The sequence below is a fragment of the Amblyraja radiata genome, chromosome 32, assembly GCF_010909765.2.
Source record: "Amblyraja radiata isolate CabotCenter1 chromosome 32, sAmbRad1.1.pri, whole genome shotgun sequence".
NCBI lineage: Eukaryota > Metazoa > Chordata > Chondrichthyes > Rajiformes > Rajidae > Amblyraja > Amblyraja radiata.
In genome coordinates this window covers 6,086,044-6,106,769 of record NC_045987.1, presented here as the reverse complement: position 1 = coordinate 6,106,769, position 20,726 = coordinate 6,086,044, and the positions used below count along the sequence as shown (strand labels likewise).

Genomic DNA, 20,726 nt, shown 5'->3' with positions numbered 1-20,726 from the left:
TTTAGGATGATCAGCCATGATCATATTGAATGGCGGTGCTGGCTAAAAGGGACGAATGGCCTACTCCTGCACCTATTTTCTATGTCCTGCCTAACATTCACACTGCAGTACTGAGAGAGTGCCGCACTGTCCTGCAGGTCTAAGTCTGCCCTTCAGTCTGAAGAAGGGTCTCGACCCGAAATTTCACCTTTAAATTCGCTGCCTCACCCACTGAGTTTCTCCAGCATTATTATCCACCTTCGATTTTTCCAGCATCTGCAGTTCCTTCTTAAACAAGTCCCAGGTCAATAACCTTTGCATTGAAGCTTCAGTTTACACTGACTCTGCTAGCGTTATTGAATATCCAGCTCCACTATCTCTACAATCTGCTCCTGTGAACCACATACGTGCAGGCCATCGAGTCCAGGCCCTTGTCTGCCTTTAATCCCATTACCTTTTCCATTACCTCAGGCCGGCACGTCACGTTCTCCCCGTGACCTTTGTGGGTTTTCTCCAAGGTCTCCGCTTTCCTCCCACACTCCAAATACGTGCAAGTTTGTAGGTTAATGGGCATGGTAAAAATCGTAAAATTGGCCCTGGTGTGTGTAGGATAGTGTTAGTGCGCGTGGATCACTGGTCTCTGCTGACTCGATGGGCTGAAGGGCCTGTTTCTGAGCTGTATTTCTAAAACTAAAAATTTGTCCCTCATGACAGGGATTGTTGCATGCTGCTTAAAACTCGAACGCAACTGTTGTCTTTAGGATATTTGCAGTCACCTGCAATGTGAAGACTTATGTAGAGTATTGCTAACTCCTTCTTTCCTGTTATTCATCTCCCAGTTTCATCCTCTGAAGATCCAACACTCACCTTAGTTTCCCTCCTTTTATATATTCATGGAGGCCTTGCTGTCTGTTTTACCATTACTCTACGATGGCACAGCGGTAGAGTTGCTGCCTCACAGCGCCAGAGACCCGGGTTCAATCCTGACTACAGGTGCTGCCTGCACGGAGTTTGTATGCCCTCCCCGCGACCACGTGGGTTTTCCCTGGATAGACGAGTCTTTTACCCAGAGTAGGTGAATCGAGGACTAGAGGACATAGGTTTAAGGTGAAGAGGGAAAGGTTTAATAGGAAACTGAGGGGTATCTTCTTCACGCGATGGGTTGTGGGCGTATGGAACGAAGGACGTAGTTAAAGTAATGTTTAAGAAGCAATTAGATAGGTACATGGATAGAGGGATATCAGAGGTTTCAGAGGTTATGGGGAGAAGGCAGGAGAATGGGGTTAAGAGGGAGAGATAGATCAGCTATGATTGAATGATGGAGTGGACTTGATGGGCTGAATGGCCTAATTCTGCTCCTGTCTCTTATGATCTTGTGGGACTAGTGTAGATGGGAGATGTTGGTCAGCAGAAGGACCAGTTTCCACACTGACTATGACTCTAAGAAGGTGAAGTGGAATGGGGGTGGGATGTAAAGGTGAGGGGATAACCTACAGAGATGTCTCAGTGCAGACTCTGAGGTGGATGTTGTTTTAAGGGAGGATCTGAATGAATGAATAATACTTCATTGTCACGTGACAAGTCACACTGATACTTTTTTACTTGGCATTACCCAAGGAATGCAAAGAGTCGCTACATAAAAGCACTACATATGAAGATTGAGGGGGGATCTTATAGAAACTTACAAAATTCTTAAGGGGTTGGACAGGCTAGATGCAAGAAGATTGTTCCCGATGTTGGGGAAGTCCAGAACAAGGGGTCACAGTTTAAGGATAAGTAGAAAGTCTTTTAGGACCGAGATGAGAAAAAAGAAATTCACACAGAGAGTGGTGAATCTCTGGAATTCTCTGCCACAGAAGGTAGTTGAGGCCAGTTCATTGGCTATATTTAAGAGGGAGTTAGATGTGGCCCTTGTGGCTAAAGGGATCAGGGGGTATGGAGAGAAGGCAGGTACAGGATACTGAGTTGGATGATCAGCCATGATCATATTGAATGGCGGTGCAGGCTCGGAGGGCTGAATGGCCTACTCCTGCACCTATTTTCTATGTTTCTATAAAGGGCGCCGACAAGGTGTTCTAATCCGTCATCAGGCACAAACACTCACCAATGCTGAATGAAAAGAGTTTACAGTTTAATTGGAAGTGGATGTTGGTCTGGTTCAGTCAACAGGCAGTGTACAATGGTGATGGGACATGGTTGCATGCGAGCCCCTTACAGGCGAGACATGAGGGAGGAATTATCGGCTTAGTGTCACCGGGCCAGCCGCTCGCTCCTCTCGGGTTCTGCTCCCCATGGATCGGGTGACCCCAGGGCCGGGTACGAGGGCCAGGCCCTGGCCGGGTCCACACCTCACTGCCTCGGTACCTTGCCAGCGGTGAAATCAACAACGGTCGGCGCTCCTGGCTCAGGCCGACTTGCTCCCCCGCACCGATCTGGGGTCCCCCGCAGCTCTCTGGTCACTCGTGGGAGAGGCTGCTTGTCCCAGTTACCCTGTGGGTAGAAAGCATCTCCAGTGAAGAAATGTTGAAGAAGGAACTGCAGATGCTGGAACAATCGAAGGTAGACAAAAATGCTGGAGAAACTCAGCGGGTGAGGCAGGGTGTTTTACACCACAGTGGTATGAACATTGACCTCCAATTTCAGGTGGTCCTTGCTTTCCCCCTCTTTCCCCTCCTCTTCCCAGCTCTCCCGCAGCCCACTGTCTCCGCCTCTTCCTTTCTTCTTCCCGCACTCTCTCATCCCCTCATCAGCCTGAAGAAGGGTCTCGACCCAAAACGTCACCCATTCCTTCGCTCCGTAGATGCTGCCTCACCCGCTGAGTTTCTCCAGCATTTTTGTCTAACTTCTAGTGAAGAACTCATCACTCAAACTGCCCCCCAAACCCCAATGTGGAGCTGACCCGATGGGCCGAATCGGTCTAATTCTGCTCCTATGTCTTATGAACCCTTCTATCAGTGACTATTAACCTCCATATCACACACTATCCTGCATTGTAATCACAATCACCACTCTTTGCTAATACGTTTGAAATTCTCTAACCCAGCCTCACTGTAGAAATAACTTTAGTTGGCGCAGTGGTGGAGTTGCTGCCTTACAGCGCCAGAGACCCGGGTTCGATCCGGGTTCACTACGGGCGCTCGTCTGTATGGAGATTGTACCTTCTCCCCGTGACAGCGTGGGTTTTCTCCAAAACCTACGGTTGCCTCCCACACTCCAAAGACGCACAGGTTTGTAGGTTAATTGACTTGGGTTAAGTGTAAATTGTCCCTAGCATGTGTAGCATAGTGTTAGTTTGCGGGGATCGCTGGTCAGCGTGGACTCGGTGGGCCGAAGGGCCTGTTTCCGCGCTGTATCTCTAAACAAATCTTTGCCTGAAAGACCACAGTGGTTCACGTTGGTGACTCAACTCCATGTTCCCAAAGACTGGAACCAACAGGAACTGTGACTTTTCCAGCGACAAGCATGAATGTCAGCATAGTTTAACAGTAGCGAAGGACATAGTCCAGCACTGGAACTGGAACTGGAACTGCAGATGCTGGTTTACACCAAAGATAGACTTAAAATGCTGGAGGAACTCAGCGGGACGGGCAGCATCTCTGGGGAAAAGGAATAGGTGACGATTCGGGTCGAGACCCTTCTTCAGACTGAGAGTCAGGGAAGGGGAAACTAGAGGTATGGGAAGGTACACAACAAATCAGTGACTCAGGAAAGGTGGAGCCCACAATGGTCCATTGTTGGCTGGGGATGAGGAGATAACGAAGGAATACAAACGGTGAAATTAGAAAGAGCATTAGGGTGGAGAAGGGATGGAGAGAGAGAGGGAAAGTAAGGGAAGTTAGAGAAATTCAACATTCACGCCGCCAGATTGTAAGCTGCCGAAGTGAAATATGAAGTGCTGTTGCCTCCAATTTGCGTGTGGCCTCACTCTGATAGCGAAGGTGGTGGAGGAGGCCCATGGCAGAAAGGTTAGTGGGGCAGTAGGAAGGGGAGTTAAAATGAACTAGAAGCATAGTCTGTGTGGGAAGGAACGGCAGATGCTGGTTTACACCGAAGATGGGACACAAAATACTGGACTAGCTCAGTGGGGAAGGCAGCATCTCTGGAGAGAAGGATTGGGTGACTGAAGAAGGGTTTCGACCCGAAACGCCACCCATTCCTTCTCTCCAGAGATGCTGCCTGCCCCGCTGAGTTAAGGCCCTGTCCAACTTTCCCAAGTTACTCACGAACTCTCCTGAGTTTTCCCATCGATTCGATCGCGGGGAATGTCAGGAATGTCGGTAGCGAGCTCGTAGGAGCCCGATGGACCCCGTAGATGATTCGCAGCGGCTCGTAATGCCAGCCGTAGGAACTCTGGGCATCAGGTAAGTCGGAACGTTTTTTTTCAACATGTTGAAAAATGTCCACGAGTTTTAAAAAAACAGCCCCCAGCACCTACGAATGGCTATTACTGTAATTCTCCGAGTTCGAATCAAGGGGAAAACACGGGAAGAGTTCGTGAGAGTAGGGCCTGTCCCACTTAGGAAACCTGAACGGAAACCTCTGGAGACTTTGTGCCCCACCCAAGGTTTCCGTGCGGTTCCCGGAGGTTGCAGGTAGTGGAAGCAGGTAGGGAGACTGACAAAAACCTCCGGGAACCTCCGGGAACCCCACAGAAACCTTGGGTGGGGCACAAAGTCTCCAGAGGTTTCCGTTCAGGTTTCCTAAGTGGGACAGGGGCATAACTCGGGAAAGTGGGACAGGGCCTTTACTCCGGCATTTTGTGACTTATCTTAGAAGCACAGTCTTACGGGCATTTGGAATGCACTCCTTCACCCGTTTAGAACACAGCCCTACCGTAGTCTCTCTACTCACCGGGACTCTCACACCAGAAGAGTTGGTGCAGTGCATTGAGATGGGAGCAGAATCATACAAAGCCTTCAGCACTCGGCGACTCAGGGGGTCCCAGGTCACCTCGTGGTACTGTTGTGTTACAGGCACCTGGGGACAGGTGCAGATGCTGCCATCATCCACCCTTGAAGGAAAACAAAAATCAGCAGTTAGATCTTACTGGTCATTTGTCCTGGATAGAGTGGATGTGGAGAGGATGTTTCCACTAGTGGGAGAGTCTGGGACCAGAGGTCATAGCCTCAGAATTAAAGGACGTTCCATTGGGCAGGAGATGAGGAGGAATTTCTATAGTCAGAATGTGGTCAATCTGTGGAATTCATTGCCACAGAAGGCTGTGGAGGCCAAGTCAATGGATATTTTTAAGGCGGAGATAGATAGATTCTTGATTAGTACGGGTGTCAGGGGTTATAAGGGAGAAGGCAGGAGAATAGGGTTGAGAGGGAAAGATAGATCAGCCATGTGGAGTAGACTTGATGGGCCGAATGGCCTAATTCTGCTCCTGTCACTTATGAATTTATGAACTGTACACAATATTCCAGCTATGACCTAAGCAATAGTTTCTAAATTTGTACTGTTCTCTCATCCAAAAAAGTATGAAACGACTCGTCTCCTGAAAACAAGTGGGATACCTCTTGTTGTGTGAAGGATGAGCTACGTCTCGTGATATTTCCCTAATATTTTTTGCAGACTGTCTGGTTCTGGACCATGTGCTGTGAGTATTTTGCATTCAGTAAGAATGAGGATTATTGTTACCTGTTGATGAAGGCGAAATATTTCTGCAAGTAACCGAGATCCATTGTACTCTTGCACAACTCCAGTTGTGTCAGGGGGTAGTAGTGCAAGTAGTTCACGCACATCTCCTCGTTGATTCCGAGTCCTCCCTGTGCACACAGAATCTGGTGACGGTCAAGTGTTTAATGAAGAGCAGCCGACTCTTAATCCATCGTGCCATATCTGAGGAAGGATGCGCTGGCTCTGGAGAGGGTCCAGAGGAGGTTTACAAGAATGATCCCAGGAATGAGTGGGTTAGCATATGATGAGCGCTTGACTGCACTGGGCCTGTACTCGCTGGAGTTTAGAAGGTTGAGGGGGGGGGGGATCTCATTGAAACTTACAGAATAATGAAAGGCAGAGATGGATGCGGAGAGGATGTTTCCGCTGGTGGGAGAGTCCAGGACCAGAGGTCACAGCCTCAGAATTAAAGGGTGCTTCTTTCAGAAAGGAGGTGAGGAGGAACTTCTTTAGTCAGAGGGTAGTTAAAGAGTGGAACTCATTGCCACGGAGGGCTGTGGAGGCCAAGTCAGTGGATATTTTTAAGGCCGAAATAGAAAGATTCTTGATTGAAACGGGTGTCAATGGTTATGAGGCGAAGGCAGGAAAATGGGATCTGGAGGCAGACATCAGCCGTGATTGAATGGCGGAGTAGACTCGATGGGCCGAATGGCCTAATTATACTATAATTAGTGAACACCATCAATTCCCCATGAATTTGAATAAAAATTTGAATACATTTTATTAGACAAGTATGTATACAGACAAGGAATTTGCTTTGGTGCTTTGCTCGCAAGTAACAACAAGATAGATGGAGGAAGTCAGGTGTTCGGGGCAGGTTGGGAAAGAAATGTGGGTCAGGATATGGCCAGGAAGTGATCTTGATCTTGTGCTAGTTACCAACCCCCCCCCCCCCCCCATCACTGAGTACAACTGTGGGTTCACTGTTCACAACAGATAACAGATTGGCAATCTCAGTGGCAGAAGAGATTGATCTCAGTATTCATACATCTGCGACAGAGCCTGACTTTCAAGGAATGTGCCACAGGAGGAGGTTATTCGACCCTTGTTGCCCACGGTGTTTCGTTCAAGGCATTTTCTTTCCTCAGCCCTTTATCCATTTTGTCTTTAATTATCCCATCAAAGCCCCTGAGATGTTGAACACTTCCATTAAATGTCTCCACCCTCCCCTGCTGTCAGAAGAATATTTCTGGCTTCTCCAGAAAGCTGCACTCCCTCGTTCCATTATTCATCTCTGTATCATTTTATGGGGCTGTAAATGCAAGATACAAGAAGCAGAGAGTGTACAGTCAGTTCAACAAGACCTACCATCTTGTGGGTAGGAAGGAACTGCAGATGCTGGTTTAAATCGAAGATAGACACAAAATACTGGAGTAACTCAGTGGGACAGGCAACATCTCTTGTGCCAGTGATGCTGCCTGTCCCGCTGAGTTACTCCTGCATTGTGTGTCCACCTACCATCTCATGTTCTGGGTCTCAAGTACCTACCACAGTCGCATAGCTCCGGCCTTCTGTGTTGTACGTGCAGGACGTTATCAAAACATCACCCTGTCATAAAATAACACACGGAGTGAGCCCATTTTGTAAACAAAAGACTTGTTGGAGAAACAGGCCCTTCGACCCACCCACTGGGTCTGTGCCAACCAGAGATCCCCGCACACTAACGCTATTCTACTCACTACAGGGACAATTTAATTTTTTTACCAAAGCCAATTAACCTCCAAACCCGTACGTCTTTGGAGTGTGGGAGGAAACTGGAGCACCCGGAGAAAACCCACGCGGTCACGGGGAGAACGTACAAACTCCGTACAGACAGTGCCTGTAGTCAGGATCGAACCTGCGTGTCTGACACTGTAGGGCAGCAGCTGCGCCACCGTGCTGTGCTGAAGTCCTAAGTTTAGTCAAAACTAAACATTAGTTGACTGAAATTATTAGTCAAAATAATTCTTTGAAACGTTAGAATAGGAGAGGCTGTTGTTTGTATAAAGCGCTATGCTTCGTTTTGTTAATCTTTGTCACATGTACTGAGATACAGTGAAAATATGTTTTTTACATGCTATGCAGTCAGTGGAAAGACTACATGATTACAATCAAGCCATCCACAGTGTATGGATACAGGATAAAAGGAATACCATTTAGTGCAAGATAAAGACCGATTAAAGATAGTTTGTGAGTCTCCAATGAGGAGATGGTCGGTCAGGACAGCTCTCTAGTTGGCGACAGGATGGTTCAGTTGCCTGGTAACAGTTGGGAAGAAACTGTCCCTGAATCTGGAGGTGTGCGTTTTCAAACTTCTGTACCTCTTGCCCGATGGGAGAGGAGAGAAGAGGGAGTGACCGGGGTGAGAATGGTCCTTGATTATGCTGCTGGCCTTGCCCGAGCAATGCGAAGTGTAGATGGAGTCGATGGTTGGTGTGTAGAGGGCGTGTTTGCTGATGGTGAACTCACTAAGCCAGTGGGTAAAAAGCATGGCTGATTGTCGTGTAAGGTACAAGACTGGTGTTTGTTAAAGAGCAGGTTCATGACTGCAATAAATAGAGATTAGGCTTGTTCTGTGCACTGCATATGGCTCGATTGTAATCATGTGTTGTCTTTCCGCTGACTGGTTAGCACGTGACAAAAGCTGTACCTCGGTACACGTGACACTAAACTAATGACAGCACAGGAACCAATGTTTGTGCCGAACATCTTGGCGGGTTAAGCCCCTGTCCCACTTTCCCGAGTTACTCGGGGAATTACGGTAATAGCCGTTCGTCGGTACTCGGGGCTATTTTTATTTTAACTCGTGGACATTTTTCAACATGTTGAAGAAACGTCCCGACTTACCTGATGCCCCGAGTTCCTACGGCTGGCATTAGGAGCCGCTACGAAACATCTACGGACTCATACGACCTCGCTACCGACATTACCCGACATTCCCCGAGTTCGATTCAAGGGGAAAACTCGGGAGAGTTCGTGAGTAACTCGGAAAAAGTGGGACAGGGCCTTTAGACTAATTACCTGCACGTGATCTACAACCCTCAGGTCTCTGCACATAACGCTGGGCTCCCACACTGTAATCCACACACTCAATGGGATATTAAAATTAGTATTATTATTATTATTCAACTTTATTACAGACTCAAGGTCCAGATAAAAGATGACATTACATAGAATACATTGCATATAAAAACACAATGAATTACATAGAAACATAGAAATTAGGTGCAGGAGGAGGCCATTCGGTCCTTTGAGCCAGCACCGCCATTCATTGCGATCATGGTTTATTGTCCCCAATCAATAACCCGTGCTTGCCTTCTCCCCATATCCCTTGATTCTACTAGCCCCTAATTACATACAAAAGCTTAGTAAATTACTTATAAGAGCACCATACATTATAATACAAAAACACAAAACATGGTTTAAGATCCAGAATAACAAAAAGATCAGTGTCCTACAATGAGACAACTATACCAATGTCTCCGCAGCTGGGATTGGTAGCGTGTAGTGCTAAACCTTATGTTTGATGAGACCAAGATGGTGGGACTGTCATATGAGGAAAGATTGAAAAGACTAGGCTTGTATTCACTGGAGTTTAGAAGGATGAGGGTGGATCTTATAGAAACATATAAAATTATAAAAGGGCTGGACAAGCTAGATGCAGGAAAAATGTTCCCAATGTTGGGCGAGTCCAGAACCAGGGGCCACAGTCTTAGAATAAAGGGGAGGTCATTTAAGACTGAGGTGAGAAAAAACATTTTCACCCAGAGAATTGTGAATTTATGGAATTCCCTGCCACAGAGGGCAGTGGAGGCCAAGTCACTGGATGGATTTAAGAGAGAGTTAGATAGAGCTCTAGGGGCTAGTGGAGACAAGGGATGTGGGGAGAAGGCAGGCACGGGTTATTGATATGGGACGTTCAGCCATGATCACAATGAATGGCGGTGCTGGCTTGAAGGGCCGAATGGCCTCCTCCTGCACCTATTTTCTATGTTTCTATGTTTCTAAGATGATTTCATTTTCAGAGTCATTAATCCGGCAGATAAATTTACACATAAAATTTCTTAGGATAGCCTGTAAATTACTCACAGGTAACACGGTGATCTCCTTCTGTAGCATACGGATTTCCTATAAAAAGCAAAAAAGTCACCTCAATATTTGTTCTTTTCTTGATGTGAGGAGTAGCGCAGAGATTACTGCGATACTTACATGAATACATTACCAGAAGATGGACACAAAATGCTGGAGTAACTCGGCTGAGACGGGCAACATCTCCGGAGAGAAGGAATGGGTAATGTTTCGGTTCGAAACCCTTTTTCAGACTGGACAGAGTTACTCCAGCATTTTGTGACTGACTTTGGTGTAAACCAGCATCTGCAGTTCCTTCCCACACAAAACATGACCAGAGTGCCACAATCTGTAACTCAATTGGCTTTCTGATACATGGGGGGGGGGGGGGGGGGGGGGGAGGGGGGGGAGGGGGGGGGAGGGGGGGGGAGGGATGGGGGGGGGGGGGGGCAGGTGCACGTCAAGGTAGGTCTGGGAGGAAATATTTATGTTGTAACCATGGACAATAACAAACGGGTCCTTTCTCCAGTTCCTACTGACCTGGGGACCTGTTTAAACAAAGTCCATGAGAGACAACAGGATAACCTATCCCATCATTTTCCATGCTGGGATGTATTCGATATTGTTCTTTAGTTGTTTATAAACCTATACGTCTTTGGAGTGTGGGAGGAAACCGGAGCTCCTGGAGAAATCCCACATGGTCCCTGGGAGAGCAAACTATTGATCGATGATTGGCATGGGCTGGCTGAAGAGTTTGTCTCCATGCCAACCATCGACCACCAGTTCACACAGGTTCTATGTTATTCCACTATCTCATCCACTCCCTACACACTAGTGGCAATGTTTTTTAACACAAGCCAATTAACCTACAAACCCGGGATGTTGGATGAACCCTGGGTACCGGGAGCAAATCCACGCGGTCACTGCGAGAACGCGCAAACTCCACACAGACAGCAGCCGAGGACAGCATCGAACTTGGGTCTCTGGCGCTGTGAGGCAGCAGCTCTGTGCCCGCAGCTCTGTGCCCGCTCAGACTGAAGAAGGTTCTCGACCCAAAACGTCATATACCCATTTTGTCCAGTGATGCTGCCTGGCACGTTGAGTTACTCCAGCACTTTGAGTAACTTTTGTCATTAACCAGCATCTGCAGTTCCTTTTTATTACATTTGATTTATTTTTATTTGGTTAGGGAGGGGATTAAAGGTTATGGGAGCAGGAGAATAAATGAACTTGAGATTAGAAATGATTTGATTGAAGAATAGAGAGATTCAATGGGATGAATGGCCTCCCATTGGCTTTGCGTGCAGTAAGATTGATATGAAGTGTTTGAGCGAGGTTGTTTGTGAGAATGGGTTCTGGCCGCACAGCAAACAGTACCTGAAAGTGAGTGCTGAAATGTTCATCGGCATTGACTATGTCCACCTCAACGCCATCCTTGACAAGGACAGTCTTCACCTTCATGCCAGCGAGGTGAGTGTGGAGCTGTGAGGCAAAGATCTGGATCCCAGACCGAGGCAGCGTCTAGAATCAAAACCACCACTGAAATCACCACTAATCCTTCGCCTACAGTGTACGTACAGTCTACCAACACCTTACAGCACAAGAACAGGCCATTCGGCCCACAATGTCTGGTCCCAACATGATGCCAAGACCATCACTTATCTATCGGCACATATTCCATATCATAGAGTCATAGAGTCATACAGCGGGGAAACAGGTCCTTCAGCACATCTTTCCCATGCCGGCCAACATGTCCCACCTGCCCGCGTTTGGCCCATATCCCTCCATTCCCTTCATATCCATATGCTTATCCATAAGTTTTAAAATGCCACTAATGTATATTGCAGCATCTTCTCCGCACCCCCATCTCCCCCCTCCCTTCCCCACACCTCTAGCCCTTCCTGCCCCGATACTTACCCTGGTCCATTATGAATGATACTCAATTGTCAATTGATACTCACGTGACAAGTCTCAGTGATATTCTTTGTTCTGCATTCCCAAGGTATGCAAATAGTCGCCATGTAAAGCACGCTGACAAACATTTCAAGTATCCCATTTTAACACAAACCATTTTTCATTGACACATTCCATTTGTGGTCCCCTTAGTTCTCAGCGGTCCCCCCCCCCCCCCCACACCCAACTTGCAGCATCTTCCCCGCAACCCCCTCTTCCCCCTCCATTGCTCGCTCCCCCCTGGAACCACCCTTGGCCTTCAGACCACGCATCATGCATCGGTATTTCACTGGTTTGTTTTTTGCCAAGTGAGTTTGCTCACGTGCTCGGTGCACTTTGCTGTGCAGTATCCGGTGAGCACGAAGCTGGGCTCGGCCGGTGGGATGGCCATGATGGGAGTGTACACCAGACCCAGCTCCATGATGCCTGCGTTGAATTTCCTTAAGGTGGGTGTGTACAGCAGGCGAATCCCAGAGTGATCCAAGCGTCCTACAGATGGGAAAAGCTTGAATTAACAACAGTATTAGGTCCACAATATATTACACTGGGCAACGCTAGACTTTAACCAGATAACACTGCAGCTAAAGGAAGCTTTAGTAAAGTAATCAAGAAGGAACAGCAGATGCTGGAAAATCGAAGGTACACAAAAATGCTGGAGAAACTCAGCGGGTGCGGCAGCATCTATGGAGCGAAGGAAATAGGCAATCGTTGCCTATTTCCTGAAGTGGTTCCTATTCGCTCCATAGATGCTGCTGCTGCACTCGCTGACTTTCTCCAGCATTTTTGTGTACCTTTAGTAAAGTAAGTAGGGTTATGCTGGGACTAAATCAGCCTCCATATGGTTATGTTGCACATGCTGGTTTATAACGAAGATTGACACAAAATGCTGGAGAAACTCAGTAGGTCAGGCAGCATCTCTGGAGAGAAGGAATAGATGATCCCTATTCTTTTTCTCCAGAGATGCTGGCTGACCCACTGAGTTACTCCAGCAATTAGAGTCTACTCACAGAGTTGTACTGGGACTAACACAAATTGCACAGGTTAATACTGACGTTGTATCTGACTGGACTGAATTATAGACGACACCAGATAATACATGATTGTAATTCATGATACCATGTTACATTGGGTTTAACCCATGCCGCCAAGGTTTACACTGGTGTTCAATCAGATTGTACACAGTTAGACTGTCGTTTCATGGGCATGCACGTTGATCCCCAAAATGGCCGTTGACACCGAGCCATCTACAAAATCTGATGGTCTGCAAACCTGCGAACATCCATACTCGAGGCCCTCATTTCCACCCTGCACTACAATGTTGCATCTCCATCAGCCTCTGTGCTTACAGAATGAGGCAAGATTCCACTAACGGTGTTGCCTGTCAAGACCCCAACAGGTTGCCCCGTGTAAGTCATTACTTATCTGTCGTAGTGAACAGGGTTTGTGAGGTTGAGTGAGTTAAGGGCCTGTCTCACTAAGGCGACCTTATTGGCGAGTTTAGGAGCCAACTGTGCCCACCACAAGCTCGCAACATGGTCGAAACATGGCCGTGGGTGGTCTTTGGTGAATCTCCTTTATGGTAGAGAGGAGTTCCTGCACAGTGGTTACTACTTGTGGCCTCAGTATGGTCGCAGAAATTTTTTCAACATGTTGAAAAATCTTCTGCGACCAAAAATTGGTCGGTATGGAGAAAAATCGATACATTTGTAGCCGTAGCTTTAGTCGAAGTAGGTCGTAGTAGGTCGGCATGTTATCGTAGGTAATCGAAACTAGTCGTAGATAGTGTTAGTATATCGCCTTTGCTTGTTTCAATGGCTCGTAGCTAGTCGTAGGAGGTCGTAGGAGGTCTTCTACATAGTCGAAGGATGCCAACTTTTCGGCGATTCAACAAGACCATGGCAGTCGCCTGCACTCGCAAAAGAAGTTGCCTAAGTGGGACAGGCCCTTTAGTCTTCTCTTGCAAGTTCCCTCTGGCTGAATGTGCTCCATGGGAAATGGCAGATCACACTGGGACAAGTCCAACCCAATGAATCATTGGTTCACATTTATCGCAATTAATATGGCACTTAAAATATCATGACTTTAAGATGTTGTTAATCCGTTTATTTTTAAGTCTGTTAAACTCCATAAATTGTTGCTGAGAATGTCTAAAAAATGCACATTCACAATTACACTCCACACACACGCTCACCCGCAAACACATACACACAGCCATATGTCATCAGCACGGTGGCGCAGCGGTAGAGCTGCTGTCTTACAGTGCCAGAGACCCAGGTTCAATCCTAACCACGGGTGCTGTCTGCACAGAGTTTGTACGTTCTACCCAGGACCTGCATGGGTTTCTCTGAGATATTTGGTTTCCTCCCACACTCCAAAGATGTACAGATCTGTGGAATTGTCTGCCTCAGAGGGCGGTGGAGGCAGGTTCTCTGGATGCTTTCAAGAGAGAGCTAGATAGGGCTCTTAAAAATAGCGGAGTCAGGGGATATGGGGAGAAGGCAGGAACGGGGTACTGATTGGGGATGATCAGCCAGGATCACATTGAATGGCGGTGCTGGCTCGAAGGGCCAAATGGCCTACTCCTGCACCTATTGTCTATTGTCTATTGTCTTTTGTAGGTTAATAGGCTTGGTGTATGTGTAAAATTGTCCCTAGTGTGTGTAGGACAGTGTTCGTGTGCGGGGATCACTGGTCGGTACAGACTCGATGGGCCGAAGGGCCTGTTTCCACGCTGTATCTCTAAACAAAACTAAACTAATTAGGCACACATTTGCACACCCACACATATCGAATGGTACCCAATGCTCGGATTCACAGGAGTGACTTGTAAGATGCGGTTAGTTGACGACTTCAAACACACCAGAAAGTTTCAGTGGATTATGATAATGCACTTCCAGCCGCAAATATTTTGAGGAATCTGTTCCACCGATAAGAATTCCTGCATCTTTTGGGTAATAAAATGCCTGTAAGGACAGAGAGACCTGGTTGTTACAGTTTGTAAGATCATCACACTTCTAAAATGTCAAAAATAACCCAAAACACTCAGCTTTGTACTGAACATCTCTGAACAACAGATCAGTCTGAAGCAGGGTCTCGACCCGAAACGTCACCCATTCCTTCTCTACTAACTCGCTGTTACTCCAGCATTTTGTGTCTACCTTCGATTTAAACCAGCATCGGCAGCTCTTTCTTACACAATCTCTGAACAACATCTCGCAGCACTTCAATGATTTCTTTACAGGAGGGGACAAGTGACAGAAGCGTTGTAGCTACAGGGTATTGAGACATGCTAGATTCTGAGGTGTTTACCTCTGCTAGTGTGGTTTAGAACTGGCACATTTCACCATTCTAGCCCACATTTTTCACGATCCCTCTAATAACCAGGAATCTATCAGTCCCAGTTTTGAATGCAATTAATATCTGAGCCTCAACAACCTTCTGCGGTAGAGAATACGAAAGGCTTGTTTCCCTCACAGTAAAGAAAATTCTCTGTCTCATCTAAGAAGTAAATATCGATGTGGGGCGCCACTGTAGCATTGCCGTACAGCTGCTGCCTCACAAAGGCAGAGACACAGGTTCGATCCTGACCTCGGCTGCTGTCTGTACGGAATTTGTACGTTCTCCCCGTGACCGCGTGGGCTTTCTCCGGGTGCTCCGGATTCCACTCACACTCCAAAGATGTACAGGATTACAGGTTAATTGTACACTGCCCCTAGTGTGTAGGATAGTGTTAGACAATAGACAATAGCTGCAGGAGTAGGCCATTCGGCCCATCGAGCCAGCACCGCCATGGCTGATCATCCGCAATCGGTACCCCGTTCCTGCCTTCTCACCATATCCCCTGACTCAATGCCACACTGCTTGGGACCTTCATTTCTTCCACTCCAAAACTGGAGCACACGAGAATCTTTTTCCCCGCCCTGTACAGGAGCCTCATTCACCTCCCCCGCCCCCCCTCTCCCCCCACCCCCCCCCCCCCCCCCCCACTCTGTGTCGGTCAGTCACCCACTCACCTGAGCACCCATCGCCCAAGCCGCCAGCACATGTCTGCAGTTATTCAGCTTTGCAGGCTTCATCTTAGAGTCGCATGGCCCGTTGTAAGCTGGGATCTGGTCAACGAGCGCCGCACACTGGAATACCTCCATGTGGTGTACGATGGCCTCATTCCCTTTAGTAATCACTGGCTCGTACTCATCAGGGAAGAAGATTAAAACATTGGTTATTTAGATTTCAAGCACCCGAGGGCCTGAGCTGTGGGCAGAGGTTGAGCAAGGCTGGGACTCTATTCCTTGGAGCGCAGGAGGATGAGAATTGATCTCATAGAGGTGTACAAAAATCATGAGAGGAATAGATCGGGTAGACGCACCGAGTCTCTTGCCCAGAGTTGGGGAACCGAGATCTTGAGGATGAGAGGGGGTTTAATGTGAAGGGGGAAAGATTTAATAGGAACCTGAGGTTCCTATTGTTTTTCACACAAAGGGCGGTAGTGTATGGAACGAGCTGCTGGAGGAGATGGTTGACACAGGTATTATCACAATGTTTGAGAAACACTTAGACAGGCACATGGATAGGACAGGTTCAGAGGGATATGGGCCAAATGCAGGCAGGTGGGACTAGTAGGGGGGGCATGTTGGTCGGCAAGGCTTGGCTGTTTCATCCTTCTCGTTTTGGTTTTTGGTCTCAGCAACAGCCCTGACCACCTTTTCTACCCCCTTTAATTACCTTCGTTCACCTATAAGCCAGCCAGATCTGTAAGCAATGGAAACAACTTGGCTAACTGGCCACCCTTTATCTACCCTATAATTGTGTACATATTGCCCAGCAGTTTGCATTTGTTCATTAGTGAGCGTAAGCCTTTCTAACCCAGACATTAAGTCTAACTGCGAAGCTGGTGTCCCTCTGGATAGAAGGAATGGGTGATATTTCGGGTCGAAACACTTCTTCCGTCCCTAATGTGTGTCGATAGCGTTAATTTAGTTTCATTTAGTTTCGTTTAATTTTTTATCACATGTACTCGAGGTACAGTGAAAAGCTTTTGTTGCATGCTAACCAGTCAGCAGAAAGACAATACATGATTACAATCGAGCCATTTACAGTGATAAGGGAATAACGTTTAGCGCAAGGTGAAGCCAGTAAAGACCGATCAAGGATAGTCCTGGGGATCGCTGGTCGGCACGGACTCGGTGGGATGAAGGGCCTGGTCCCGCGCTGTATCTCAACACCAAACTAAACACAGTAGCTACCATGACAATGTGATGTGGCGGGAGGTTGCCAGGAAGATGGCTGATGTGGCACCAGTAGGTGGTCTCCTGGTCGGGGATGGTCACGTTGGGGGCAAGGACTTCCAACACTTTAACATCCGGGGGCATGGCAGGTGGGTGGATGTCCGGCTTCAGGAGCTGCACCCTCTGTATGCCCTTTGGCACCGATCGCAAGTCTATCGTTTCCACCGATGCCGTTGGTCGCTCCAGGAACCCGTACAGGAGGTGAACCGTTCCACTCTAGAAGGAAGAGGATGATCAAAGACAGACACAAAATGCCAGAGTAACTCAGCGGGACAGGCAGCATCTCCGGAGAGAAGGTACAGGTGACAAGGTGGTGCTCACAATGGACATTTAAGAATAGGGAGTAAGCCATTTAGGACGGAGACGAGGAAACACTTTTTCTCACAGAGAGTGGTGAGTCTGTGGAATTCTCTGCCTCAGAGGGCGGTGGACGCAGGTTCTCTGGATACTTTCAAGAGAGAGCTAGATAGGGCTCTTAAAAATAACGGAGTCAGGGGATATGGGGAGAAGGCAGGAACGGGGTACTGATTGGGGATGATCAGCCATGATCACATTGAATGGTGGTGCTGGCTCGAAGGGCCGAATGGCCTGCTCCTGCACCCATTGTCTATTGTCTATTGACAGTGTTGGCTGGGGAAGAGTTGATAACGAAGGAACATATAGATGCCAACAGTGGAACTGCAGGATGTCTAGGGTGGGGGAGTGGCGGGGAGAGAAGGGATGCAGGGCTTACTTGAAGTTAGAGAAATCAAGGTTCATACTGCGGTGTTGTAAGCTGCTCAAGTGAAATGTGAGGTGCTGTTCCTCCAGTTTGCATGTGGCCTCCCTCTGACAGTAGAGGAGGCCCAGGATAGAAGGGTCAGTGTGGGACAGTTTAGATTGGACCCATGTACACACAGTGTTCCCAACTAGATCAGGTGGACATATACAATTGAAGGGCTGGCTCTCTCTCAAATGATTGTTTGACGAGGGACCGTATTTCTGTATAGATTTCTTCCCAGTCTGTTACACGACCCCTTTGCGAGCACGTTGGGATTACTTGATGCGGCACGGTGGCGCAGTAGTAGAGTTGCTGCCTTACAGCGCCAGAGACCCAGGTTCGATCCTGACTACGGGTGCTGTCTGCACGGAGTTTGTACGATCTCCCCGTGACCGCGAGGGTTTTCTCTGAGTGCTCTGGTTTGCTCCCACATTCCAAAGACGTACAGGTTTGTAGGCTGTACAATGCCCCTAGTGTGCAGGTGTGATAGTTGGTCAGTGCGGACTCGGTGGGCTGAAGGGCCTGTTTCCACACTGTATCAATGAACTAAACCAAACTAAACTAAAAGCACATCATCCAGCACTCAGCAGCTTACTCCGCAGAGACCAACGGCCCCACTTACATCAATGATGTAGTCTCTTTTGTCACAAGTGTTAAAAAGCCTCTTGAAGGTGAGATAAAATCCTTGCTTAGATTGGTGAGCATCAATCAGCTGGTAATCCTGCTGTGTGTCTAAGTGAATCTGAGCCTGTTGATCAGTCCAGGCGTCCTAATGAAACAGAAACAAAATGAAGATCAAACAGGTAACACAGCCACACTTTCCCACAAGGGGACCTGCCGCAGAGAGATACCTTCCTTTCATGCCTATCTATTTTAATAGAATCTAGTTTGTAATGAGGTGTGACTGATCTCTCTGTGAAACCCTCTCCTCTCCCTCTCTGATGTAGGATTGAACACAATAACAAACACGGCACAAAACGACAGGTATTAGAATTAGAATTAGAATCAGAAATAATCCAAGCTGTTATTCATGGATGTGAATCTGTTTGTAAATTGCTTGCGTCAATTGTTCGTGAGGATGGTAGTGGTGTTTACGTTGGTGTTTACGTTCCACCTCTGTATGCATTGCTTAGGTGCATTGGATATTCATGCATTGTGTACAGAGTCATAGAGTCATACAATAGCAAAACAGGCCCTTCGGCCCAACTTGCCCATGCCGACCAAAGTGCCCAATCTACACTACCTGCATTTGGCCCATTTCTCTCTAAACCTTTCCTATCGATGTACCTGGACAAATGTCTTTTAAATGTTTAAGAAGGAACTGCAGATGCTGGAAAATTGAAGGTACACAAAAATGCTGGAGAAACTCAGCGTGTGCAGCAGCATCTATGGAGCGAAGGAAATAGGCAACGTTTCGGGCAGAATAGGAACCATTTCAGGAAATAGGCAACGTTTCGGGCCGAAACCCTTTCGGGTTTCGGTCCCGAAACGTTGCCTATTTCCTTCGCTCCATAGATGCTGCTGCACCCGCTGAGTTTCTCCAGCATTTTTGTGTACCTTCTTTTAAATGTTGTTACAGTTTCTGCCCCAACTACCTCCCCTGGCAGCTCATTCCAAAAATCCACCACCCTCTGTGTGAAAAAGTCACCCTTCAGGTCTTTCCCCTCTCACCTTAAACCTCTGTCCTCTGCTTCTCGATTCCCCTACACTGGGCAACTGTTTACCCGACCTATTCCTTCTCATAATCCACAATAAATATGAATCTCTCTCTCTAGCCTGTGCCAACTTCCATTTATTTGTTCCATGATGCTGGCAACCCCTCAGTTTTAACCCCTCACCTCAAACGATTGTCCTCTGTTTCTTGATTCCCCTACCCTGACTAAAAGAGTCTGGTCATATAACTCCATTTACATGTGCACTATATTATGCGTAGGAAGTAACTGCAGGTGCTGGTTTACACGGAACATAGACACAAAGTGCTGGAGTAACTCAGCACGACAGGCAGCATTTAGACTCAGTCTGAAGAAGGGTGTTGACCCGAAACGTCACCCATTCCTTCTATCCAGAGACGCTGCCTGTCCCGTTAAGTTACTCCAACATTTGGTGTCTATCTGCACTGTCTTATGAATTTATCTGTACATGAGTAAGTGTAAGCCTTTCTAACCAGAGACATTCTAACTGTGAAGCTAGTGACCAGCTACTATTGGTGTGAACACAGATATCAGCGGCTGTATTGAATGTGAGTCAGCGTGATGCTTTAGAGTGTAGAAGCTGCTGGTTTAGAAAAGGCTTGTCACTGACTTACCCCGAAGTAGGAGTTGTGGCCGTCACTCCACAGAATGGCCAGGTCAGCGTTCCTCATGTCCCCTCGTTCAGACATCCCAAACAGCATGCCAAACTTCAGTTCCGTGACGGCCAGGCAGAAATACACGGCTTGCTGGGAATAGCTGACGTTCCAGCTCAGCGTGGCCAGTCCCTGAGGGTCCAGCGGTACTTGGTAGGGGAAGGGACTGGGCTTGGGGGCGGTGGGACTGAAGCACAGCACCAGCATCACCACGATGACCAGCAGGGTGGTCATGTAGATGGAGACGGTCTCCCGTAGCCTCATGTTGCGGCAACACTCTGCCTCCCGCATGGCTGGTGAACCTCGACTGAAGCAGGGAACCAGGGCGGATCCGGCTTTAAGGGAAATGGCCAGAGTTCAGGGTTCTGATCAAATTATTCCTCAGCCTCTGGGCAAACACATTTCAGCATCACGTAATCCCATTACACACGCTCATCATCAGTTAAGCGAAGGAGACGAGCTGCCCTTTGTTCATTTTAACTTTACATTTATCTGGTTATGAAGTCCATTCAATGCCCCACCTGTCATTTCCAAATTAGTTTCAGCGAAATTATTTAATGACGTGATTCTTTGCTACCTTTGCATTCTTCCCTGTCTCACCCTCCATTGTCACGTTCTCATAGAAACATAGAAAATAGGTGCAGGAGTAGGCCATTCGGCCCTTCGAGCCTGCACCGCC

General features: G+C 47.6%; 1 protein-coding gene across 1 annotated transcript; it reads right to left on the bottom strand.

Moving 5' to 3' along the window:
• Positions 1 to 2,088: 2,088 nt before the first annotated feature.
• dbh (dopamine beta-hydroxylase) lies at positions 2,089 to 20,359 on the bottom strand. The gene is made up of 12 exons (XM_033048889.1): positions 20,009 to 20,359; positions 18,326 to 18,472; positions 16,902 to 17,159; positions 15,672 to 15,848; positions 14,519 to 14,621; positions 11,981 to 12,147; positions 11,083 to 11,226; positions 9,727 to 9,765; positions 7,147 to 7,206; positions 5,620 to 5,747; positions 4,831 to 4,990; positions 2,089 to 2,469 (listed from the first exon to the last, which is right to left on the bottom strand). Exons 1-12 carry the CDS (start codon positions 20,336 to 20,338, stop codon positions 2,329 to 2,331), a joined length of 1,854 nt encoding a protein of 617 aa, XP_032904780.1. The 5' UTR covers positions 20,339 to 20,359; the 3' UTR covers positions 2,089 to 2,328.
• Between the last annotated feature and the right edge of the window lie 367 nt (positions 20,360 to 20,726).